The sequence below is a fragment of the Cavia porcellus genome, unplaced genomic scaffold, assembly GCF_034190915.1.
Source record: "Cavia porcellus strain 051 isolate PalLab524CR breed Dunkin Hartley unplaced genomic scaffold, mCavPor4.1 scaffold_5, whole genome shotgun sequence".
In the NCBI taxonomy this organism is placed as follows: Eukaryota; Metazoa; Chordata; class Mammalia; order Rodentia; family Caviidae; genus Cavia; species Cavia porcellus.
The window spans coordinates 67,149,152-67,176,141 of record NW_026947488.1 but is presented as its reverse complement, the minus strand read 5'-3'; the positions used below and the strand labels follow the sequence as shown (position 1 = coordinate 67,176,141).

Genomic DNA, 26,990 nt, shown 5'->3' with positions numbered 1-26,990 from the left:
CCCCAAGCATCGTGGTCATCATTCCCCAAGTATGGTATCACTCATGATAGGCAGGCCAGAGTACTAAGAAGCAAAAATTTTTGTGTAACAGTAGGTCTACACCTTACTTTTAGAAGAATCAGCTTCCAAGACAGTTGAACTTCCTTTTTGCTGCATTGTAGGACGACTTCTTTCTTTGTTTTTGTTTTTTTCAGACAGGATCTCACAATTAGTGCACACTGACCTTGAACTCACTATGTAGCCCAGGCTGGCCTTAATCCTGCTTCCTCAGCCTCCCAAGTGCTGGGATTATGGGCTGTGGCACCACGCCCAGCTGAAAGATTTCTTTCCAATGCAATCATTGTGAGTTCTTTTTTTTGTTTTTTGGGAGAGGGTCTTGCTATAGTTCAGGCTGGCCTTGAACGCACTGTGATGCTCCAGCCACAGCCTCCCAAGTGCTGGGGTTACAGGAGTAGGCCACTACACTAGCCTGGGTTCATTTTCTTGACTGTCCTTTTTTGTTTTTTGAAATGTGTTTATTCTATGAATTTTATAAAAACTCTTTGCTTATAGAAATGAAAATACTGATATATTTTGAAGAAATGCACATGGCTTCTTTCTTCATTTAGTTCAAAAAGTAGAGCTTTGTTCGGCTCACTAGTCCAGCAAGCCACTGCTGTACGATGCCAGTGGGTTCCACCAGCTCCCCAGAGCAGGGAAGATACGGCGCAAGAGCTGTGCTTCCTGCTGCTCTGTGAGAGAAGAACCAGCCTAGAACTTGGACTCTTCTGTTCATTTTTCTCCTGCTTTTTACCTGCTCCCTGACCCTAAGAGCACAGGAAATATAGTGGCATTAATGTTTTTCAGCCCTCAAGTCTCCTTCATGTTCTACAGATTAAACTTTTACCCAGTGTATTTAGTCAGTGATGTGTTTAGCCTGCTTTCTGAAATCCCTCTAAATGATACCTCTTGTATTTTGTTCTTTTGAATTCCTACTGTTCTAAGAAAAACCTTGAGCTGTTTGTTTCTTCAGTCACAGTGTCTCTTGGGGACCTCAATTGGTATGTGCCAGTGAGCCATGGAAACAGACGGAAACAGGGTATCCTGGGGCTTGGGGTCCAGTGCACTGACTGGGGCCCCTAGTGTGTGGCTTTGTGCTGTGTGGAGCTGCAGACAAAGATGAGAGAGAGCGTCCGCGCCAGGGATGCCTGCTCTCATTATCTGAGAGGAGAAATCGCTCTGTATTCCAGTGTCTTTCATTATATTTGATATTTAAGTTAATGTTTCTTATTTATGACATAAAATAGATGAAGAGTCACAGAGCTGTGAGATGTTAAAAAGGCTTAAGACAAATTTTTTTTATTTAAGGAGAAAAACAAAACAAAACAAAACAGTAAAATGCTACAAGTAATACAGAATTTCAAGAGAAAAAATATACAGTAAGAAATCACTAGTTAATAGGTTACATATTGTCATCTCAGAAACAGTTGTCCAGGTTACAAAATTAAAGCATACAAAGTGGACAATAATACAGTGAGACTGCAGATAGTTCTGTTCAATGATCCAACAAAAACTCAGTAATACGGTTTTCCATCCTACACACTCACATATACTTGCAGTTATATCCTTTAGATCACTTTCTTTCCGCTCTTTTTTATAACAATCACACACATGGGGTTTCATTACTTCCACAGTTCTTATAACTTTTTCTTTGAAGAGGAAAAAAACAAAAAACAAAACAGAACCAAAAAAGAAAAACCCAATATGACAAAGCAAAACAGAGTCAGAACAGGAGGATGGACATAGTATATAATGCAAAAAGAGATTACTAGGTGATAAACAATGGTTACCATTATGCCTCTTGTTATCCTAAAAAGAGTTGCCTGAATCAGCTGGTATAAAAGAATTGGACAAAACAGTACAGAACAAGACCAATAAAACCCACATTGGAGACCTTACAGGACTTCCAAAGAAGATAATAGTCAAACCATAATGGGCATCATAGAATATCTTGTTGCCTTCAAAGTGGTTGCCTATACCCTCAAATTTGATACTATTAAACAAAACAATATAATAAAATCAATCAGTACAAGATGTGGAGAACAATACAGGAGTTATAATCAGGTTAATAGAAAAACAAAAAAGTTACAATAATATATCCCGCTATTTTTAATTTAGTTTTCCCTTAATTAAAAGATACTAAGAAAAAAATTAATTTTTAAAAAAAGAAAAAAAGGGGGGAGATTGAGATAAAAAAGAACATATCAATAGAACAACACAGGTCAGAACCGAACAATTTAAGCATCATTGTGTTTCACCACCAGATAGCCTGACATTAATAGTAGTTACCATAGTGTCTCTTTCCTTGATATATTTGAGTCTAACTTCGTATACTATAGCATCAAACTTATCAAGACAGTGTGAAACCATTCAAGAAAATGAAAGTATTGCAGGGTATTTAGAACCAGCTAACAGAAACCAAACATCAGTTTCTATATTATCTCTTTGCCTATAAAAAAATTTTGCTTATACTATTGCATGCATTAAAATATAATAAGATACAACATGTTAAAACCAATAGAAACACGAATAACAACTTAATGGGGCTTCAAAACAGGATGATATTCAATCAGCACTAGCTATTACGCTGTCTTATTTTCTTCAAAATAGCTATTTGTAGTATCACAGACAATAAAACAACCCAGATTAAAACCATTCTAATTAGTGAGTGAAAACATTATATGGCTTCAAACCAGTGTGATTGGGAATCGTGATTACCACGTACTTTTATGTATTCTTATCATTTCTTACACTAGGGAAACTATTCGGTATTTATACATGTGAGTTTGTTTTATTTCACTTCTGAGTATGGTCTCAAGCTGCGTCCATTTATTTATAAATGTCTCAATGTGATCATTCTTTATAGCTGAGTAGTACTCCATTGTATAAAAATACCACAACTTTTTTATCCATTCTTCAGTTGATGGACACTTAGGTTGTTTCCAAGATCTGGCTATTACAAATTGTGCTGCTATAAATGTGGGTGTACAAATATCACTGTGGTATGATGCTTTCAGTTCTGGGAATATGCCTAGGAGTGGAATAGCTGAGTCAAATGGGGCTTCCAGTCCCAGCTTTCTGAGAAATCTCCAGACTGACCTCCACAATGGTTGCACTAGTAGGACAATTAATTTATAATATTGCCATTCATGCTCTTTTCCATTTCTCTTCTTGTAATTATTTGTAGAGAGAAAATTATTTCAAATGAAGGCTGAGTATTAGAATATATGCTACTACTTGACATTAGTTTTTTTTCTCCATCTCTATGTCTCTGTCTTTTGTTTTCTTGAGACAAGGTCTCTCTGCAGTTCAGGTTGGTCTTGAACTCACTAGGTATCACAGGCCAGCCTTAAATTTACAGTGATCCTCCTCCCTCAGCCTTTTGAGTGTTGGGATTATAGGTGTGCACTAGCACACCTGGCTCTGGTTTTCTAGGTTGTCTTGTACTGTGTTACAAACTAACAATACCACTTTCATCTTGTGATTTTTCTTCTCTTCTTTCCTCTTCGACCACTCTAGCATTTCATTTTCTCTAACACATCATGTTTTATACTACTTTTGGACCTTTGAATGTGCAATAACACATTGACAGAAATATTCATTCTTACATATCTTTCAGCACGCAGTGCCTTTGTTCCTTCTCAAACTTACTGCCCCCAAACCAGGCCAGGTTTCCCTGTTTAACACAGTTAAGACACTGTATTTCTCCTTCATGAGACTCTAGGGGGAGATCAAAATGTAAGGCAAATGTTTAAGTTTAAAAATACTATAATAAGAAGCTCATTGCCTTTCATCCCTTCAGAATACTCCCCTTGTATAGGCCATGCTTATCCCATTGTTCTCACACCTTCCAAGGCAGTTTGGAAGTATTTTTTGGTGTTCTTTTGAGGCCTAATGAAGAGAATGGTGAGTGCTGGCTGCCACCCAGTGGAAAAGCAGGCCGTGTCTCCTCATCATCACAGTCACTTGGGGTGGCACCACTTGACTTCTGCGTCCTCCCCACAGTCAAAGTGACCATGCAATGTAGACGTTTTGAGTTGATTTGGGACCTCAAGTCAGCCACTAGTGATACAAAAGAGAAAAACCCTAGAATTGCTTCAGAAAGCGGCAAAAATTATGGGATACGTGTGTTAGAAGCAGGGAGGAGGGATTATGTCAATATATCTTTTTTTTTTTTTTTTTTTTGTCTTTTTTTGACATGGGGTCTCACCATGCAGTTCAGGCTGGCCTTGAGCTCACTTTGTAGCCCAGGCTGGTCTCGAACTCACAGTGATCTTCCCACCTCAGCCTCCCGAGTGCTGGGATTACAGGTGTGAGCCACCACACCCAGCTCTATCTTTTATTATAACAAATTTTAAAAATTTAGACATTACCATAGTTTTTAATAACATCTCATCTTTCTTTTGTAAGTAAGGAATTAAGCGATTATTTCTTTGAATTCCCTAGTAAAAAAGTATATTCATCAGGGTAAAGCAATTGAATAATTATTTGTTTGGATTCCATAGTAAAAAGCATATTCATTAGGGGGAAAAATGTATTTTTCAGGGGAAAGATACCATGTTTTTCTGTCTGTAGACCAGTTCCCAATTCTTGACACCAATTGCTGTGTAAATACTTGTTGAATCAGTGAAGATGTGACCATAAGTGTAGGACACTTAGGTAAGATGGGGAATGACAGTCTTGGGAATTGAACATGGTTAAGTTTACATAGGAAGAGACTTGGAGACAGAGTAGGAAGCAAGTCTGAATTTGATATTGAAGATTAGAAGACAGCAGGGCTGGAGGTGTAGCTCAGCCATACAGGGTGTGCCTAGTGTGTGCAAAGGCCTAGGCCCTTTGGGGGAGCGTGGGGTGAGGTATAGATGCTGGAAGTTGGTATATAGGAGCCTCACGGAAAAAAGGACTTTTTTCCTTCTGTATTTCTTATTCCCCTCTGCCCCTACAATTCTAGAGGTTGAACCCAGTCTTTCTCACTCAACTACATCCCTAACCATTTTTTTTTTTTAAGAAGTTGTTTGGAAAGTTTTATCCTACTTTGAAATGACTGTTTGAGCTCTGATTTTGTTTCTCTTCTGATAGATCTTTAGTCTGTAGTTTAAACCGAGTCTTAAAATACTGTTTCTGCCTTTCTTAGGAAAACAGGAAAGCATTTTCACAATTTCATTAGTTGGCAAGATCAAAGAGGGATTGAACTTGTAAAATCTTGCAATAATTCTCTTATGATGAAGGTAATCTTTTTATCTTTTATAATTTGAATGTTATTTTATTTTTTATAAATATCTCCTAATGTAGACTTAACTGATTATTTCCTACCTTTGTTGTTTTAAAATACAGGAATAGAATACACAAACACACGATCTTCAAATCAATGAAATTTAGTAATAGTTATCCCAAAACTAATATGTGGCTTAAGTACTTGACAACTGTATTTTAGAAAGTCCTCAGGAGGTTTGTGGTAGGTTATAGTTTTATATATTTGTGGGAATTCTGCCATTCAGAAATGGAAAAGATACAGCCTAGATAGAGTCAAATATCCAAACTGTATCACTTTTTGCCATAAAATGGAGAGTGGATATGATGGCTAATAATGAGCCAATAGTAAGGCGTGATGCCTGGCACCATCAATAAATGACAGTGATGATGCTGGTGGTGACAATAGCAGTGGCATCAACACAAGCTACTGTTGTGTCATTTCTCTGCAATCTCCCTGACTCATAGGTGTGAGATTATAATTCATATTCTATACTGAGTACACTAAGCCTTCTAATGCCTCACATTAAATACTTTCTCAGCTACTGTACTGGTACCAGATGATGCAGGAGGGAGTGTCTAAACTAGAGCAGCAGTTTTACTTGATAAAGGATTTGAGGATTTGAGGATGATAATTTTATATGAAAATAAATATCAGTGTAGAATATAATAGTAATGCCTGCGGGAGATTTTTCTGCCATAATCTCACTCATTGTAATTTTTCTTTTTGTTTAATATATATGTGAATATACCTTGCTGAAATATTTTTCTATATTTAAAAAAAATTTGGTAGTACTAGAGATTGAAAGTAATAATTTATAAGACAAAGTACTGAGAGTTTCTTTTATAGGACAGACCCAGTAATAAAGGCTTTGAAAGTGGCTATAAGGAAATGTTATAAACTATGAATTGTACAATTTAAAATTGTACAATTAAAAAATTTTTTTCAGCCAAGGTCTCACGGTGTAGTGCAGGCTGAACTCACTTTGTAACCTAGGCTGGCCTCTAACAGTGATTCTTCTGCCTCAGCCTCCCAAAGGCTCAGATTACAGGCTTGTGGCACTATGCCGGGTACTAAAATACAGGGGTAGGGATGTAGCTCAATGAAAGACTACTTGTCTAGAATGCATGAGGTCCTGGGTTTCATTCCCAGTACTGCAAGAAAACCCCCCAAAACACAAGACACAATTTTAATACAAGCTTTTATATATTAAGGTATAGTTTTTATGACATTAGAGGTAAACCAGTAGTTTTTAATATATCATCAACATTTCTCAGTTTATTCAAGCAAGGCATTTTTTTTCTTCTTTTGAGATAAAGTCTTGCTATGTAGTCCAGGCTGGTCTTGAATTTACTATGTACCCAGGCTTCAAATTCATGGCAGTCCTTCTGCCTTGGCCACCTGAGTGCTAGGATTATGGGCATTCTAGCACGGCTTTTAAAAGTTTTTTTTTTTTTTTTTTAAGAGCAGAAATATTTATTGAGAGAAAGAAAGCTTCTGTCTGAAAGAGAGACAGAAGGGATCCTGAGTGGATTGCCCTAAAAGTTTTATTTCTTTAAAAATAAGTTGTGACCATGAAAACACTTACTTCTGTAGTATAATCCGAGTCTCAAATCTTGATGTAAAACCGTGACCTCAAGCATAAAAGTGAACAATTCAAGCACTTTGTCTACTTGATATTGAACGTGAGCATGATGAAAGTTTTGGTTCATAGTAGGAAAATGCACGTAACCACAGAACAGGGCAGCCCATACAAGTCTCCCGGTAGTAAAGCCTGATTTTTAACGTGCCATTTTGGTTATATTGGTTCTGCCTATTCAGGAACAGGGATATCATTTTATTTTCTGATATCCTCTTCACTTTCATTTTTTAGAAGTCTTTGCAGAAGTCTTGCCCTTCCTAGGTAGGATGATTCACTTAGGGTAGTATTACATTGTCTTCTTAAGTGCTGAGGATACCATAAGTAATTAAGTGACTCATTTGTTACTGGGTTTGTTTGCTTGTGTATAGAATTGACATGGAAACATCAAATAACATTAAATATCTTTTTTTAAAAATAGCTATTTCACAGCTCCTGCCGATTGGTTTACTTTTTCACTAGAAGCAAGAGATTTTTATTTGGGAGCCGGTTTACTTTCACTACCCAGCAAGCTTCCTTGCGGTTGGCTTGGATTTTGCAGAACATGCCTGAGGTAAGAAAAGATTGTGTGTAAAGGAATGAGATGAAGATTTTGGGAAGAAAAAAATCCCAGGAATAAAAAGAGCAATTTGACTATTTTAGGGAAAATTGAGTGCCCACCACCACAGGAGTAGAAGAGAAGGCAGTGTTCATAAGGTTCTTTGTGTGTGGAGGGGGTGGGAGCACTGGAGGTCGAACCAAGAGTCCCATGTGCTAGGTGAGTCCTCTACCACCAAGCTCCATCACCTGTCATTTTATTATTAATTCAATTTATTTATCTATTTATTTTTTAGACAGGGTCTTGCTTGTAGGGCAGGCTGGCCTTGAATTCACTTTGTACCCCAGGCTGACTTTGAACTCCCAACAATCCTCCTGTCTCAGCCTCCTGAGTGCTGGGATTACAGGCATGTGTCACCACATCTGGCCCTTTTATTTTTGAAATAGTGTGTCACTAAGTTGCTGAGTCTGACCTGGAACTTGTCCTGCATCAGCCTCCCAAATAAAAGGTATTACAGGTGCATACCACCAAGCCCAGTAGCTTGTGATTTTGAACCTTTTTGTGGTGTCATACTATAGCTGGAAAGGTGAACAAATCAGTGTACCTCTCAGTGTTACACTGGACTCAATGATGTGGTACTACCTACATCAAGAGCTATTATACTGTGATACCTTGAATCACATGTTCTCACTTTTATAATTTATGTCCTTAATACCTTGCTTGAGATTTGCCTGAATATTTTTGAACTGTATAAATTGAATTATACAGGGTATTATCTTCTTTTTTTCTTTTGTGGTACTGCGGATTGAACAGAGGGCCTGGAGGGTGCAGCATATGAGCTACATCCCCAGCCCACAGTGTATCTCTTTTTGTGTCATGTTCTTTTTGTTCAACATAGTTTGAGAACTGTGCTTTACATAAATTTGCAGTGTTTTCATTGCTACTGTCCTGTGATTGATGTTACAGTGTTGTAGTCTATCCTACTCATATATATTTGAGTTATTTCCAATTTTTGCAGTACTTAATATATCTTGGTAAAAAGTAACCGTTGGTGCCAGGGATGTAGCTCAGCAGCACAGCACCTGCCTAGCAAGCACCTGTGTTCTATTCCAGCAACAACAAAAAAACAAGTGTTGTTTCCATAATAAGATAGAATACTTCTGGATGAATGGGTCTTTATGTTTTCCGTGTTGGTGAATAAGGGCAAAACACATTTCCAAAGCGGTTACAACTTTCGCACTCCCCTCTTCAGTGAACTGAGGACTTTTTATTTCATTTGCCATCATAACGGATATTATCAGTCTATATTTTAGCTGTTCTAGTGGGTAAGTAGTGGATCTTATTGCAATTTAGAGTGGACCAAAACAAGATCCACAGCTAGTTTTATAGCCCAGTGGGTACGGGACCTCTAGATTTAGTCCTACCACCCAAAATAAAACCAAAAACTAATTACGTACCGGGTACTGCAAACACACTTTAGACTTTGAAAGCACAGACAAATTAACAGTAAGTGAGCAGAAGATGTGTGTTATGCAAACAACATCCATAAGAAGCTAGAGTACAATGCTAGTTTCAACAAAATAGGCTTTGTTTTATTTTAATTTTTTGGTACCGGGGATCAAACTCACAACCTTGCACTTGCCAGACAGGTGCTTATGCCACTGAGCTAAATCCCTGCCCCAAAATTTTTTTTTTAAAGAAAAAAATTACGAGCTGTAAAGAGGAAATTTTATAATGATAAAAAGATAAATCTGTCATAAATAATATATCTAGTAACAGAGCTAGAAAACACATGAAACAGCCGAGAGTGGTGTTGTACCCGTTATCCCAGCACTCAGGAGACTGAGGCAGGAGGATCATTGTGAGTTTGAGGCCAATCTGGGTACATAGTGAGACCCTGCTCAAAAAGCAAACAAACAAATAGCCACATGAAATAAACAAATCCTGACAAAATTAAAGGGGAAAATTGACAGTTGCATGGTAATAGTTGAAGACCTCAGTGCTCTTTCAATTATGGATAAAATAACCAGAGAGAAGATCTTCAAAGAAATAGAACATTTTGATAACAATAAAAACTAACCAGATCTAATATATTTGTAGAAAACTCCACCCCTGAACAAGAATATGCATTTCCCTAAGTATCCCTAAGTATAAGAATATGAGTATCCCTAAGTAACATGTTCATATTCTAAGTAACCACGTGTTAGGTCATGAATAAGCCTTGCTGAAACTGAAAGGGTTAAAATCACAGATGTGTTCTCTGACTATAATAGAATGAAATTAGAAGTAAGTATCAGAAGAAAACTTGTTTGTTTTTGCCGTTGTTTTGGTTTGTTTGTTTGGTTATTTTCTTGAAATAGATTTTCACTATGTAGTTCCGGCTGGCTTTGAGCTCACTATATAGCCCAGGCTGGCCTTGAACTCTTAGCAATCCTGCTGCCTCAGCCTTCTGAGTGCTGGGAATTTAGGCATGCATCACTGCCAGGAGAAAATTTGGAAAGTTCAAAAATACATGCAGATTGCCACACCCTTAAGTTGCCAGTGTTGGGAATGTAGCTCAGTGGTAGCATGCTTACCTGTGTGCTCAGGAGCCTGAGTTGAGCCTCAGAACTAAAAAACAAACAAACAAACAATAAATAAGCAACTGGTGGATCCAAGAGAATTTACAGCATAAATTAGGAAATACTTTGAAATGAATTAAAGACAACACACCAAAACTATACACACAAATCAGTTTTTAGAGGGAAATTTATAGCCAGACTATCTATGTATCCCTCTATCAATCTCTTTTTTGAGACAGGGTCTTGCTCTGTAGTTCAGGCTGCCCTTGAATTCACAATGTAGTCTGGTTGGCCTTGAACTCGTGGTGATCCTCTTGCATCAACCTCTTGTGTGCTGGAATTACAGGTGTGCACCACCACACCTGGCAAGCCAGACTGTTTTTACATAAGAAGACTATATTTAAAAAGAAGAAAAGTCAATAATCTAACATGCCATCTTCAGATACTAGAAAAATATGAGCAGGGTAAGCACAAGGAAAGGAAAAAAAGATGAGAAATCAGTGAAACAGACTAGGAAAATAACAGAATCAAAAGTTGAGCATGTTAGGAGATGTGGAAAACTCATTTTATACTATCTGATACCTGTGGATAATAAAAACTCAACAAAATAGGAATTAAAGGAAATTTCTTTAACCTGAACTATGACTGACCCATGGAAAACACACAGTAGATGGGTATGATGGTGCACATTTACAGTCCCAACCCTCTAGGAAATTGAGGCAGGAGGATCGTGAGTTTAAATCAGCCTGTGCAATTTAGCAGTTTAGCAAGACCCTGTCTTAAACAAAATGATACAAAAAATGGCCAGAGATGTAGCTCAGTGCAAAGGCCCTAGGTGCAATCTCCAGGATTCCAAAAGAAAACAAAAACCTTGGCAGCAAGCACCATACTTCATGACGATAGGCCCAATGCTTTCCCTGTAAGTGCAGGAACAGCAGGTGGTCTCTTCTTACCTCTACACCTCAACTAGTGAGCAGTATGTTGGAGACTCTAGACCAGAGCAGTTAGTCAAGACTGTGAGATGAAAGCAACTAGATTGAGAAGGAAGATGTAAAACTATCTCTGTGATGCAGAAACACAGTCTCCTACATAGAAAAATTTAAGAAGTCACCTAAAAAATGGTTAGAAATAGTAAATGAATTCAGCAAGGTTCATATATATGATCAATGCACAAAAGTCAATTGTATTTATAAACACTAATAATGACTAGAAATTCACTGCAATTAAGTAAACAATCCTATTTATAATAGCATGAAAAAGACCGAGGTAGTAGGAATTCAGCTTAACAGAAAAACTGCAAAATTTACATTTTGAACTGTAAGGCCAGGCACTTGGGAGACTGAGGCAGCAGGGTCACCAGGACTTCAAAGCCCCCTGCACTGCATAGTGAGTTTAAGGCCAGCCTGGGCTGCATTACAAGACTCTGTCTCAAAAAATACAAAAAAAGACAAGGCCAGGGATTTAGCTCAGTGGCATAAAGGCCTGCCTGGCAAGCATAAGTCGTGAGTTTGTTCCCCGATACCAAAAACAAAAAAAGAAAACTACAAAACATTGTTGAATATAATTAATGAAGACCCAAATATGTGGAAGAAAGGCATCCTATATAATACATATAAACATTAACTTTATAAGAGATTATGTTGCATATGCTTTAGTTAATCATGCACTTTAGCCATTTTGAACTGTCTTTGTGTTATATTTTTAAGGTACAAAAGGCAGTTGAAGAAGAAAATTGTTGCTTTGGGACTGTTGATACCTGGTTGTTACATAAACTCACAAAAGGTAAATGTGACCTGATAGTTCTGTCTCAAATAAGTGAAATTGGAAAGAAAGGAATTGTCTAAAGAGAATGAAAGTTCATCCCTGCTCAGACATACCCATTTTTGCTTGCTATAGTGTTTTTTGATGCCACATAACTGCATGTTGCAGTAATACTAGAGTTACTTTAGATCTGTTGTAAGGAACTGTTGTGATGAAGGCCAGGTGTAGTGGGGCACACCTATAATCTAGGACTTGGGAAGCTAAGGCAGGAGGATCACTGCAATTGAGGCTAACCAGGGCTATGTAGTGAGTTCACGACTAGCCTGAACTACATAGTGAAAGCCTGTCTCAAACCAGCAACAACAAATTGTGAAAAAGTCTCAAATGTAAGAATGCATAATGCATCTAGTTTTAGCACTCAGGAGGCTGAGGCAGGAGGATCACCATGAGCTCAAGGTCACCCTTAGCTACATAATCAAGATCAAGACTGGTCTTGGACTACTTGGCAAGACCTTGCCTCAAAAAGAAACAAACAAACAACAAAAAAGGATAACTTTTTTTCGGGAGCGGTAAAACATGGTTTAGTAGTACATGTTGTAAGTGGATATAAGTATGAAGGATCCCACTTAGCATCTCTGAATGTTTTTCCTAGTGGTATTTTTTGTTTGTTTGTTTTTGAGACAGGGTCTTACTATTTAGTTCAGGCTGGCCTTGAACTGACTATGGAGTCCAGGCTGGCCTTAAACTCACAGTGATTCTCCTCCCATTGAATCCCAAGTGCTGGGATTACAGGTATGTGCCACCATGCCTGGCTGTTTTTCATCTTCTTTAGAGACCAGAAAGTCACAAAGCCTTTGAAAATGCTTTTGTAGGGGCTGGGGATTTAGCTCAGCAGCATAAGTGCCTGCCTTGCAAGCAGGCAGTCGTGAGTTTGATCGCTGGTACCGATTAAAAGGAAAAAGACAAAAAAAAAAAAAAAAAAGGAAAAAAAAGAAATGCTTTTGTAAACTATAAAACTTTATAAAAATTAAGTGGGAAATTGCTCTGGAGATTTCAAGTTGCAAATGCACATTTTGGAATGAATTTGAGGATAGACAAAGGTCTAGATTGCAAACGAGGTAGATATTGATTTATATTGCTCAATAATAAATATGTTATTTCCAACATAAATTTAGGCTCTGCATATGCTACAGATTTTTCAAATGCCAGTGCAACTGGACTTTTTGATACGTATAAGGTAAAGACATTATCTTCTTTTGAAATTGCCGTATTTTCATTTAACTTGAATTCTTTTGTTTTTACTACTTTACTTGTATATTCTGATGATGTGTTTTTATGGTAGATGTGCTGGAGTGGTTTCCTTACCTTCTTGGCTTCCATACCACTTTCTGTCTTGCCTCCCATAAAGGACACAAGGTAACAGTGAATACCCATGTACAAATCAGCAAAGTCAGGAGGAAGTAAGGGGCTGGGGATTTAGCTCAGTGGCATAAGCACCTGCCTTGCAAGCAGGCAGTCGTGAGTTCGATCCCTGGTACCGATAAAAAGCAAAAAGACAAAAAAAAAAAAAAAAAAAAAATCAGCAAAGTCTTACTTGAATTCTTTTGCTTTGATGAGGAAAATAGTGTTATCATATGCTTGAGATGCTTGTATGTTCATTATATAACTTTTTTAGCCCATGCTTTAAAAATTTGCTGAATTAAAAAAATTTGCTGAATTTTGGAATTAATGTTTCTAGAGTATAACTAATATTTTGATTAATTTCATTTGAAGCCATCATTTTGGATCAGTGGATGAGGAGATATTTGGTGTGCCTATACCAGTAGTTGCCTTGGTAAGTAGAAAACACAAGCATTTCTCTTGGTATATTATAAACTAAATGTATATATATGAATAGTTGTGACTAGCTTTAAGAGACACTAAAGGCCCTTGATAAACTAAAGTATTAGGGCCAGGGTGGAGTTCAGTGGAGGTCACTTCCCCAGCATGTACACAGGCCTGAGATAGACCCCCAGCACAGAAAGGGGGAAATATATACATATACAAATACATACATACATACAACTGGATATGTGTATATATATGCATATGTATAAATAAATATAAAATATCTTTATGTAGATACATAGCTATGTATACAGTGGTGCCTTGGTTCACTTAATTTGTTCTACTCTGGAACAGATGTTTGGAACAGGTCTTTAGAAAAGATGCGTACATTTGTGTCTGTGTAGGAAAGATGGTGGCAGTCATGTTTGTCACTTGATGTAGAGTTTGCAAACAAAAACAAAATTTTGCCAAACACTTCTGTTTGTTGCTAAATGTTTGCAAACAAAAGCATTTATCAACCGAGGTACCACTTTATAGATACATATTGATGTATACATTTGTTTTGAGACCAAGTCTTGCTGTGTAGTTCAGGCTGGCCTTCAACTCTGTGTGTAGCCCAGGCTGGCCTCAAACTCATGGTGATCCTTCTTCCAGCTGGAATTACAGGCTTTTACCACCTCACCCAGCTAGCTTGTCTTTTTGAGTGGTCCTAGATATAATCAGAAGTATCCTTCGCCGCCTTTTTTTTTTTTTTTTTTTTTGTCTTTTTTGTTTTTATTGGTATCAGGGATCGAACTCACGACTGCCTGCTTGCAAGGCAGGCACTTATGCCGCTGAACTAAGTCCCCAGCTCCTCCTTCACCTTCTGAAAGGGGGACCACTGTTGCGGTTTGGTTTGACTTTGCATCATTACTGAGGATGAACTCACAGCCTTGTGCATACTAGGCAGTGGCTTTAACATTAATTGTCACACCCCAGTCCATTTTAGTTTTTATTTTGAGGCAAGGTTTTATTAAGTTGCCCAGGCTAACCTCAAACTTGAGATCATTGACTCAACTAGGTAGAATTACAGATTTGCGACACCATGCCCAGAGAATTTTGTTTTTGTTTTTATTTTTAAATTTTTTTCTCCCCCCCCAAATACATTTTACTTCAAGGAGAAAATTTATTTTTAAACAGATAATGTATTCAGATTGTAATGTTTGGTTTATATTTTGAAATTTTGAGACAAATATATGACTCCAAGTGATAGAACCAATGATTAGTTTATATTCAATAACAATATAACCACAAACAGTAATAAAGCAGTTTAAGCTAGAAGAGTAAATTGCATTTACATTTTCTAAAACCTGTATCAAGTCGGAGACTAAGCTCAGAAGCATAAATGCCTGCCTGGCAATCACAAGGTCAAGAGTTCAATGCCTGGCAACTAAATAAATAAATAAATAAAAATAAAATGAATATCAAGCATCTACATGTACAAAAGCTGGTGTAAAAGTAAAAAATTGCTTGTTTCCTTCTTTAATCTCTTCTCTTTTCCCTTCTCCTCCCCCAACCCTTTTGAGACAGTCTCACTCTGTAGTACAGGCTGACCTTGAACTTGCTTATATAACCCAGGCTGACCTTGAACTCATGGTGATTCTCCTACCTCAGCCTCTAATGTGCTAGGATTACAGACATGTTCCACCATCTCTCTTTCTAGACGGGATCTTGCTGTGTAGTTCAGGTTGGGCTTAAACTGCTATATCTTAGCCTCCTGAGTCCTAGGGTTATAGGCATGCACCACCCTGCCTGGCTTTTTTTTTTTTTTAATACTTTTAAAGATCCATTAATTATTGTACTCTTGCTTTTTTTCTGACTGTATAAATGAGAGAGTCAGAAGTTAGAAACACCCCAGGATTTGCCATGCGATTAATAAATTCCATAGAAATTCAAATATTTATTTTGTCATCTTTCTCCTTTCTCTGTTGCAGTGCTGAGGATTGTCTTTAATGTTAGCAACTCAAGTACTGCTATTATTTCCTGCAGCAGCATAAGCAGGAGGTAGACAGCATTTGTGTCTAGATGAGTGGTCTCCACAGTAGCTGGGAAACTGGTGAGGGGAGGGAGCTTGGTTCCATGTTACAGCTACACAGTCGTTTACAGAGTTGGTTTCATTCAGCTGAGGGGAGGTTCAGGATCAGATTGAAGTATGGTGAAGAGAGTTGTAGGCTAGTGAACAAGGGTTCTTTAGATGAATTGATTTGTTTGTTTTTGTGGCCCTGGGGATGAAATCCAAGATCCCACACATTAGGCTAGCGCCATCCCTGAGCCACATCTCCCACTCTCAGATGAATTTGCCTTTTTTTAAATCCATTTTATTTATTTACTTATTTTATTGTCTTTTTGAGACAGGGTCTCTATGGAGTTCGGGCTGGTCTTGAACTCGCTTTGTAGTTTAGGCTGGTCTCGAACTCGCAACAGTCCTCTTGTCTCAACCTCCTGAGTGCTGGAATTATACGCATGCGCCACCATGCCCAGCTTAACCCATTTTTTTTCAAAAATAAAAAGAAAAAAACAAGAAAAAACTACAACAAAATTTCAAAACATGTCAGTTGGGGCAGCAGTGATACATTGTGCATTATCGTCCCCAAATCATTGTGAATTTGTCTTTAAAACCAGGTATAGGGGCTGGGGATTTAGCTCAACAGCATAAGCGCCTGCCTTGCAAGCGTGCAGTCGTGAGTGTGATCCGATTTAAAAAAAAAAAAAAAAAACAAGTATAGTGGTATATACCCATATGTAGTACTAGCTCACTAGAATCTGAGATAGGGAGATCACTAAGCCCAGAAGTTTGAGGCCAGCCTTGGTGATCTATTTTTTTTTATTTTAATATTAATTAATTAATTAATTTTTTTGGTATCTGGGATTGAATTTATGGCCTTGCTCTTGCCAGGCAGGCACTTATACCACTGAGCTAAATGCCCGGCTGGCATTGTATTTTTAAAAAGGCTAGGGTGTAGCTCAGAGCACTTGCTTTGTGTGTGTGAGGCCCTAGGTTAAAACCCCATACCCTAATAAAAAAAAAAGTGTTGTATATATATCCATATTTAAGTATATTAACAAAATTTTATAGTTTTTATCTTTACAAAAATATATGATGAAGAAAGGGAGAGCTTTGACTTAATAGCAGTTTCTATTTAAACATACCTATTGCTTGTTTTGTGTGTGGCACTGGGGATTAAATCTAGGTTCTCATACAAACCAGGCAAGTACTTTACCACTGAGCTACATCCCCAACCCTTTTAAAATATTTATTTGAAGATAAGGTCTCAGAATTGCTCGGGCTGGCCTTGAACTTGTGATCCTCCTGCCTGGGCCTTTTTTTTTAAAGACAAGGTCTCACTATGCAGGTTGGTATTAGATTCACTATGTTGTCCAGGCTTAATAGCTGCAATTCTCCTTCCTTAGTCTCCTAAGAACTGGGATTACAGTCATGCATCACCATGAGTGGCCTTTTGGTTTCAATAAAAGAAAATCTTGTGAGGTGTTATTTTGACTAATGAATAAAACCTCTATAAGTTAAACACAATCCCAGCACTCAGGAGGCTGAGATAGGATGATCACTGTGAGTTCGAGGCCAACCTGAGCTACAAAGTCAGTTCAAAACAGCCTGAACTGCATATTGAAACACTATCTCAAAAAGACAAAAAAAAAAAAACCTTAGTTTTTTTCTATACAATTATTCTTCTAATGTTTATTTCTAAAATTTTTTATATGATACTTAAAAGTTGTGAAGTATGGGGCAGGGGGTATAGCTCAGTGGCACAGCACTCACCTAGGAAGCACAAGGTCTGAAGTTCAATTGCTGATAGGTGGCGGGGAGGGGGAAGTCATGAAGTAGGTTACTCATTAAAAAGTCCCAAGGCACATTAGTTTCCCATACAATGTTGGGCCTAGGAGACTTCTAATGTTGTTCCCCATTCTCTTTGGGAATTTTTTTTTTTTTTTTTTGTATTTGAGAAAAAGATAAAAGAGAAAATATTACTTTTAATTAAAAAAGTACAAATCCAGGATGGATGGGATCCACCTGTAATTCCAGCACTTTGAGGACAGAAGGAGGAGTATCAAAACTTCACACCAGCCTAGGCAATTTGCAAGACCCTGTTTCAAACACAACAAAACAAAATAAACCAAAATGAAAAAAGTTTTTTTTAAAGACCAGGGCTAGTGCTCAGGGGAAAGGCTGTGAATTCAGTCCCCAGTACTGAGAAGAAATAAAAAGAGAGAGAGAAAGCAAAAAAGATAACAGTGGGCTGGGGATTTAGCTCCCTGTTGAAGTGCTTGCCTGGAAAGCATGAGGTTGTGAGTTGGATCCTCAGGACCAAAAAAAAAAAAAAACCAAAAATAAAAAACCATTACAGTAGATGAGGCAGTGCGGTAATGTGAAATGAGCACGGGGCTACTGTGATGCTTTGTGTGCTCGCCAGGTTGGCGATCAGCAGTCTGCGATGTTTGGAGAATGCTGTTTCCAGCCTGGAGATGTCAAACTAACCATGGGGACTGGGACCTTTTTGGATATAAATATTGGCAGCTGTGCTTCATTTAACAGTTCAGGTAAATACTTGGAATTATCCTATTTTATCACTTTTTCCATGTATATTTGTGTTGTGTTATTTATCCTATTTTCCCATTTTATGTTAGGGATATTGTGTAACACATCGAGGTTATGGTTATTATTATTATTAGAGACAAGGTCTGTTTTTTTCCCTTTACATTAATAGCATTAAAAAAACAAAAAAGATACTGCAGAAAAAACCAGAAGGACTAGGGTATTTTGGACAGTTCTCTAAATATTTCATCTTTCTACAGGTTTTATTCATTTAAAATTTCTTATCGAGGCTCTAATTTTCTTTTTGGGAGAATTGTGGATCAAATCTAGGTCCTTGTACGTGCTAAGCAAGCGGTCTATCATGGCGCTGCATTGTGACACCTAAGTTTTTGTGTTTTGATAAATTATCTCTTTTGTTTTCTTTTCTTTTCTTCTTTTTTTTTTTTTTTTTAAGAGACTGGGTATCACTGTGCAGTGCAGGTTGACCTTGCACTCACTATGGAGCCCAAGATGGCCTCCAACTCAGTGATTCTCCTTTCCCAGCCTCTTGAGTGCTGAGATTATAGGCTTGCATTATTGTAAACCCAAATATCAAGTTCAGTCACCCAAGTATTGTAATCTTCTTTCTAGCTTTCCTCACAATCCAAAAAGTTATATTTGTAATCCCAATGAGATGTTATCGCAATCCCAATCTACCACCACCAATGCAACCCACATCGAGAGTAAAGACACCAAGACATAGTCCAAGTTAAGGGCAGCCAAGAGGTCCTAAATCCATTTCCTGTGAGGACATGTAGACAAAAGGCCTCGATCCTAGGCCTCTCCCAGCATGTATTCTCTTGTGAAAAAAGTGGGGGGATTCGCACGGGGATGAGTGATAGTCAGGATGTCAGGGATTACTGAGTAACTTGAGCTAGCTGGCCAGGTGCAAGGATGGCATCTCTGTAATTTGCAGAGATAAAGATAAGCAGAAGGATCAATTTATATAACCTGATTAAGATCACAGTAGAATTGTTTTGGGGGAACTCTTGTGCCCTGGGGAGTCATAGCCTTTTATCTTGAGGCTCATACCCAGTTGACATTCCCAGAGCAAATTACTCTACATCTCGCCAGCTCAATCCTATATCATGGAGAGCACCATGCAAGGAAACAGGACTGTCTGATGGCTATAGACTTTGCACATTAACACCTAGGCTAGCCTTATTTGCAATGCTTAGAGTCAATTGAAGAGAGAAGGAAATACCCTAGCCAGCCTTTCACATATCAGTATAAGGAAGTGAGGCTCCAAGTAATCAAAATCACAGCAATTGCTTTGGATTCAAAGGGAGTCACTGGAGTTGCTTCCCACAGTGTACCACCACACTGGCAGGAAATTATTATTCTTTCTATGAACCGTTCTTGAATATTAGTTGTTAACTAATATTAGGTCCATGCATATTTAAGATTTCTAGACAGTTGCTAAAAATTCAGTCTCCCAAATGGAAGAAACCTGGCAGAGTACAAACTAAGAGATCTAGTGTGTGGCGTTGTGCTCTAGAGGCTGGGGATTCCTACTGTGGGTGCTGGCCTCCTCAGATGGTTACTCAGAGTCGTTTTTAAAATCTTTTTCTCCGGTCTATTCCCCCATCAACTATAAGTCAGCATGGTTAGTTCTCTAGAGCATACCAGTCTCATAGTAAACTATACTTCTGGTTGGTATTTACTGTTACGATTCTAGACTTGTCTATAGCTAATAAAAACTAATATTCAAGTACTGGTGATGTAGCACAGTGGCAGAGCATTTGTCCACTGTGCAATCCCAAAGGCCCCCTCCACCAAACTACTGTTTATTGTTCATATTTTATGCTAGGTACTAGTTTAAATCCTTTTTATATATTAACCCAATCCATTCCTACAGCAGCTGTCTAAGGTAGGTGGACCATTTGATAGTTGAAGAAACTAAGGTCAAAACTGCTAACTAGTTAAATCACAACTGGTAAATCTGAGGGGGCTAGGAATGGAGTTCAGGCAGTCTGACTTATAGGAACTTCTCCATTTTGTATATAATCAAACCGTTCCGTTAGAGTTGTCTGAATTGTTTATTTAAGCTGTGGTGAAGTTTATTTATTTATTTATTTATTTATTTCATTTTCTTTTTTGTCTTTTTCGTTTTTATCAGTACCAGGGATCGAACTCATGACTGCCTGCTTGCAAGGCAGGCACTTATGCCGCTGAGCTAAATCCCCAGCCCCGAAGTTTATTTAAGAAAGCAAAAAATAAAACAGAAAGAAACTGGTTCTTCAGAGCTGAGTAAATAAGAAAAAAGGAACAAAGATAAAAGTACATATTGTGAAAGATTATGATAGCCTGAATTGTACAGCTATTTTATGATTTATGTTACTTGTTTGCTCTTTTGCTTTATAAGGCTTTTATCCATTAATTGGGTGGAAGATTGGGCAAGAAGTCGTATGTCTAGCAGAAAGCAATGCAGGAGACACGGGGACTGCCATACAGTGGGCTCAACAATTAGGTAAGTCTTCTTGTCAGTGAATTTCATAGGCCATACTTTAAAAAATTCAAGTCTGCCACATGACTATAGATCAGTAAGTAGTCAATGAATGGATTGCCCAAATAAAATACCTCAGAGCAGAAGAAAATACCATGTTTTCATGATATTGGGGTGGTAAAAAACTAGGTATTAAGACCAGGAACCATAAAGAAAAAGAATAGGGCTAGGGGTATAGCTTAGCAGCACAGTGCCTGCCTAGCAAGCACAAGGTTCTGAGTTCAATTCCTGGTACCAAAAAAAAAAAAAAAAAAAAAAAAAAAAAAAAAAAAAAGAAAGAAAAGAAAAAGAATAATAGATTTTTTTTTCCTTTTTTTCTATGAAAAACATTTATTCTGAGAAGAATAATAGAGTTAAGTATATAAAATATTAGAATATATAGGAAGAGATATATAACTAAAATTAGACAAATTGATAAAAACAACTTGTATGTCAGAGATATTAATAAACTGAAAAAAAGACATATAGGGATTTCTTAATAAAAATGACTATTACAACATGGTGTTCACATTCAGTAAGCAAAGTAATGCACACTTATCAATCCTCATTTATTTTACTCTGTTTTGAGAGATTAATAAGTTTGATGATACTAGCATTGGTGGAAATGTAGAGAAAGACGTAGTCCTCTTTTCTGCTAAGTATTAATTAGCAGCCGGACAGGATGTGTCTTCTTTTTCCATGTGGGGCTGCATCTGGGCATTGTGCATGTTACACAAGTTCTCTGCCCTTGAGCTCTGTGCCAGCCCAGTGTTAGGGTATAAGCTGTTTCTCTTTATTCCCTAGAAAATGAACACTTGTGTATATTTAGTGTAAAAATCATGGAAGTGTAACAAGCTGTGTAGAGCCATAGGTGTTTAATATAACAATTAGAAATAAATTTGGTTTAATAACAAACCACTAGGTAAATGTCAGTGTATCAATGTAGTGGAATGTTTTACAGTCACAAATAACCATGTAGCTGCACATCTCACTGATAACTGCACCACACATTAAGAAGGGATATAAACCACTTAAAGGATAGCCTGCATAATATTTTTTATTTTTCCTTAATTGCTTTATTGAGATATAATCTATGTACCATACAATTCCCCAAAAGTACACAATTCATTGTTTTTTAGAATATGCATGAGGTTTACAAAATATCATGGTAATTTTACAGTATTTTTATTTCCTCTCAGAGAGACATCCTTGCTCAGCATGGTGGCACAGACCTGTAATGCCAGTACTTGGGAGGCTGAGGCAGGAAGATTAAAATTTGAGGCCAGGGCCACGGGTATAGCTCAGTGACACTGCGCCTGCCTGGCAAGTGCGAGGTCCTGAATTCGATCCTCAGTACCAAAAAATAAATAAATAAAAGTTTAAGCCAGCGTGGACTATAAGAAAGATACTGTCTCAAAACACCAAATAATAAAAAATAATAATAAAGGCACCGTACCCATTAACACTGGTTCCCCTTTTTCCTCTGTTCCTTTTCTTGTCCCTACTCCTGTGTTATCATTATTAGTCTACTTTCTGTTTCTATGTATTTGCTTATTCTGGCTATTTTATATTAATAGTCAAGCTGATACATGATTGATTGATTAATTGATTGATTTGAGAGAGAGTCTTGCTAAGTCAGTCAGCTGCCAGAGCTGGGCTTAAATTTGCAGTCCTCTTGCCACAGCCTTCCAGAGAGCTGAGGTTATAGATACGTGATCTTTTGTAACTGAAGTTTTTCTTCAGCATAATGTTTTCAAGGTTTACATGGATTGCAGCATATAGTAGTACTTTATTTTTTCTACTAAATAATTCATTATATGAATGTCATAATTTATCAGTTGGTGAACATTTAGGCTATTTCTGCTTTCTTGGTTCTTATGCTAACAAACAGCCCATATATTATAAAACCGTATTTGATGGTTTTATAAAAACCATGAATCCATATTTCATGTGAAGTATTGTATACCAAAGTATTAATACCAAGGTATTAGTAATTATTATTGCTCATAGGTACCTTATTGTGCAGGTTGAGACTTTATACTTTGCCTATTCGAAATGAGTTTATTTGGTTAAAGAAAAAAGTGATTTTATTGGTAAAAATTATAGTCTGGGAGTGGTGCTGCCTGCCACAGTGTTCTACAGGCTAGCAAGGAAGATATGCATTAACACCGACAGTGTTTAAAAACATGGAAGCTGTGAGTAGTGGAGCACTCCTGTGGTCCTAGCTGGCAATATAAAGAGAACCCATCTGTGTGTGTGTGTGTGTGTGTGTGTGTGTGTGTGTGTGTGCGCGCGCGCGTGTGTTTAGTGTCAGGTCCAGTCTAGAGAATCCGAAGGCTTCCGTGAAGACATGTTGTTTTAGCTAACACTGAAGAAAGAATGAGTGATGGCCAGGTGGTGAGGGCATTTGGCCAGAGTGGTCCGAGCAGAGCTGAGCAGTACGGCAGGTCCAGGCAGGGAGAATCCTGATCTGTTGGAGGGGCTGGAAGGATGCTTTGTGTCTTTTTCTGCAGTTGAGACAGTTTGCCTCTCTGCTGTCCTCTGATAACATGGGTCAGGGGACATCTTTTCCTTAGCAGTAGAAATTTTAATTGCCACACGCCACCCCTGCCTGCTCGGCGAATCCTCACAGGACTTCTTCCTAAGAACATGTTTAACATTACCCACAGCTCTTGTTAACTCAGAATAAAAGAAACTGACTCTTTCTCTCTGGATCCCTTCCTGAGAGATGAAGTCTCCCACCTGAGAGGAGGCAAGGAGGCATCCTCTGGAGCAGCAGCGGGCCCTGAGCACCATGGCGGGGTGCATGTTGGGTGCAGGGAGTGGGCTCAGAGAAGTTGTGGTCTGAGTTCAGGGTGGTGCCTTCCTGTCTGTCTGCTGCCTGGGTGACACTGTGAGATAAGTAGGGCCTGCTGTGGAGCCCAGCATGAATGAAGCCTTGTGTTCTCAAGGATTTGTATCAAAGACACGGGGTCAGTCTATATTGTTATAATCTTACCTGGATAAATTTACCTTCTGCCTTTTAGTAATTTTACTGATTTAAAATAGAATTGATTTAATTTATTCCTGCTACTGTATTCAATTTTATTTCATGCTACCGTCCACTCTTTAAAACTTACTGTTTTACTTTTTAAATGTGGGACATGAACATGATTCCCAAAGCCAGAATCATAGAAGTTATACTCAGAGAAGCTGGCTCCCTTCCTTCTCCTTTGCTTGCCTCGCTGGCTTTTGCAAATGACCACTTTGCTTTTTGTCTTGTGTGTTTCTTTTTGTAAAAACAGGAATATGTACATACATTTCCCCTTCTTTCTTTCTTTCTTTTTTGGTTTTTGGTACTGGGGATCGAACTCACGGCCATGCGTTTGCAAGGCAGGTACTTATGCCACAGAGCTAAATCCCCAGCCCCTCCCCTTCTTTCTTACACAAAAGTAATATGCCACGAATTTTTTTTTGTACTTTGCTTTTTTTCCACTTATATTGCATTCTAGGAATTGTTTTGCATCAATTCATAGAGGTCGTCTTCATTCTTTGCACACATTTATATAATACTGTATTTTGTTATGGATACATAGTTAAGCCAGTCAGTTTCCTATATTTGGGCATTTAGTTTGCAGTTTTTTGAAAATACAAGTGATGATACAATGCATATGTATTTTCATATTGCTGGGTGTATCTTATAATTTATTTTCCTTCCTTTTTTTTTTTTTTTTTTTTTTTTTTTGATACCGGGCTCTTACAACCTCGCAGTTGCCAGGCAGATACTTATGCCACTGAGCTAAATCCCTGGCTCATAATTTCTTTTCTTTTTGCAGTGCAGGGCTTTATGCATGCTAGGTATGTATTCTACCACTGAGCTACATTCCTAACCCAGGGATTCGAGTAAATACCCAGAGCTGGACGTGGTGGTGCATACCTGTAATCCCAGCACATGCAGGGTTGAGGCAGAAGGATGAGAAGTGTAAGGCCATTCCAGGAAATTTGATAACTTATCAGGACCCTGTCTTAAAAGGAAAGGGATGTAGCTCAGCGTGAAGGCCCTGGGTTTGATCCGAGATATGAGGATGATGGTAGTTTGGGTGATGGGATGGTAGATGGTACTTTGTCCTTCATCTGTCCTTCATCTTTTTTCTTGTTTTCAGAAGTTGAATATTATTAAACTCTCAGTTTTGTTTAAATTCTATGGGTAATTTTTTTTTAATTGGTACCAGGGATCAAACTCACGACTGCCTGCTTGCAAGGCAGGTGCTCATGCTGCTGAGCTAAATCCCAGCCCCTCTATGGATAATTTTTAAAAAATATTTTCATAGGCAATAAATTTAGTGTGCTGAGATCTTAAGTTCCCAGCTGCTCTTTTTGGCCTATAGTTCCAACATCTGTTCAGTTTTCAAAGCTCTGCTATTTGGATCTTTCTGCTTTTCATTTGCATTGCCCAGTGGCCAGACTGGGCAGCTGTGTCCCCTGCTCAGAGATCAGTTCTCAGCACTTTTAGTTTGTTGTTTACAGTCAGATCTGAATTATGTGCTGCTCAGGATTGAGGCCAGTTGTTCTCTCTCTCTCTTTTTTTTTTTTTTTTTTTCTCTTTCTTTTTAGAGACAGGGTCTCAACTGTGTGGTATAGGTTAGCTTTGAACTCACTGTGTAGCCCAGTCTGGCCTTGAACTCATGCAGTCCTCCTGCCTCAGCCTCCTGAGTGCTGGAAGTACAGGTGTGCATTATCATGCCTAGTTTAGGGATTCATAAAATTCTTCTGAGGTACTTTTCTCAGTCCCTTTTTCTCAGTGATCTCCTTGGTAATTCTGACCTCAAAGAGTCACATTGTGGTGTGCTGACCAAAAGGTGGATTTTTGTCTCCCTCCTGTACTGAACACTTTGTCTTACTGCTTTTACCTCTTAACCTAAGCAGCAAGAGAGTTGAGAGAAGAGGAAGAAGATGGAGGAGGAAGGAAAGAAGGTGGGAAGCCACAGCAGTCTCCTCAGTGCCCTTGCCTCAAATTTTGGTTGCATCTGCTCCCGTCTGTTGTCAGCCTGGAGCCTAAGACAGGAGACACTGAGGGAAGACGGAAGAGAAATGAGCAGAGGTTCCCCTTACACTTTTTTTTTTTTTTGAGACAGGATCTCACTATGCAGTTCAGGCTGACCTTGAGCTAACTTTGTAGCTCAAGCTTGTCTTGAACTCACAATGATCTTCCTACTCAACCTACAGAGTGCTGGGATTATAGATGTGTGCCACCACTCGCAGTTTACACTTTTCTTTTTTTTGTAACATATTCTTGCTGTGTTCCTAGGCTGGTCTCAAACTCATAGCTCCGGGGTAGCTGGGATCAGGGGCATTGAGCTCAGTGCTCTAGGCCTGCCCCTGTGTCTATGTGAAATTGTGTTCCTGCTGCCTTGGGATAGCCTGGGAACTCTGACACTGGGAGGAAGAAAAAAGTATCTGAAAGGAACACCTGGGGTTCCCTTACTCAGTCCTGTAGAAACTCTTAATTCACATTAGGAGGAATGACCTTTTCTTGAAGCTCTTTGTGTTTATGTCCAGTGTAAGTCTGGATTTTGGTTTTCAGGTTGTCCCTGAGGCTAGGCCAGGAGATAGCACAGAAAATAAAATGAGAAGCTGACCTCCAGTTGGTGTCCTCCCGCTTGCCTGCCAGCTTACTTGTCAGAGCCCGCCAGTAGCTTCGCCCAGCACTGTGTGGAAATCCTTCGCTGTAGTCAGTGGGCGATGCAGAGCAGGGTGTGCTCCTCCTGGAAGCTCTCGGCTGTGGGCCCAATGAGAAGAGTTCAGGTGGAAGGTTATTTAGAAAGTTCTTCAAGCAGGTGACACTAGAAGCAAGAATGAAAACAAAGCTAGATCTCTCTTTTTTTGTCTTTTTGAGACATTTTATAGTCTAGGCTGGTCTTGAACTCACAATGATCCTTCTACCTCAGCCTCCAAGTGCTGGGATTACAGGTGTGCCACGTTTTATCTTGATTAAAAAACTCACATACGATTTTTTTAAGGACAACTTTTTATTGCTGCCAGAGACTTTGATCATCAGTATATGGTTCTAACTGCAATACCTTCCTCAGATTGCAAAGGGAGTTTAAGATCCAGTAGTCAGTAAGAGCAGCACAGGTAGGTTGGGAGGCAGGAAATAATTTTTATCAGAAAATCCTAACACCTTAACATAAACGAGGGTAGGGGCTGAGGATTTAGCTCAGTGGCATAAGTGCCTGCCTTGCAATTGTAAGTTTGATCCCTGGTACCGATAAAAAAGAAA

General features: G+C 38.4%; 1 protein-coding gene across 2 annotated transcripts in view; it reads left to right on the top strand.

Moving 5' to 3' along the window:
- Window positions 1-26,990, top strand: part of Gk5 (glycerol kinase 5) — a 65,276-nt gene that overhangs the window by 15,512 nt on the left and 22,774 nt on the right. For both annotated transcript variants that reach the window (XM_013160029.3, XM_013160028.3), the window contains exons 4-11: window positions 5,174-5,267; window positions 7,351-7,482; window positions 11,735-11,810; window positions 12,965-13,026; window positions 13,132-13,205; window positions 13,563-13,623; window positions 18,086-18,212; window positions 20,612-20,716. In XM_013160029.3, the coding sequence (XP_013015483.1) occupies window positions 5,174-5,267; window positions 7,351-7,482; window positions 11,735-11,810; window positions 12,965-13,026; window positions 13,132-13,205; window positions 13,563-13,623; window positions 18,086-18,212; window positions 20,612-20,716 (731 nt within the window). The remainder of the gene's footprint in view (window positions 1-5,173; window positions 5,268-7,350; window positions 7,483-11,734; window positions 11,811-12,964; window positions 13,027-13,131; window positions 13,206-13,562; window positions 13,624-18,085; window positions 18,213-20,611; window positions 20,717-26,990) is intronic.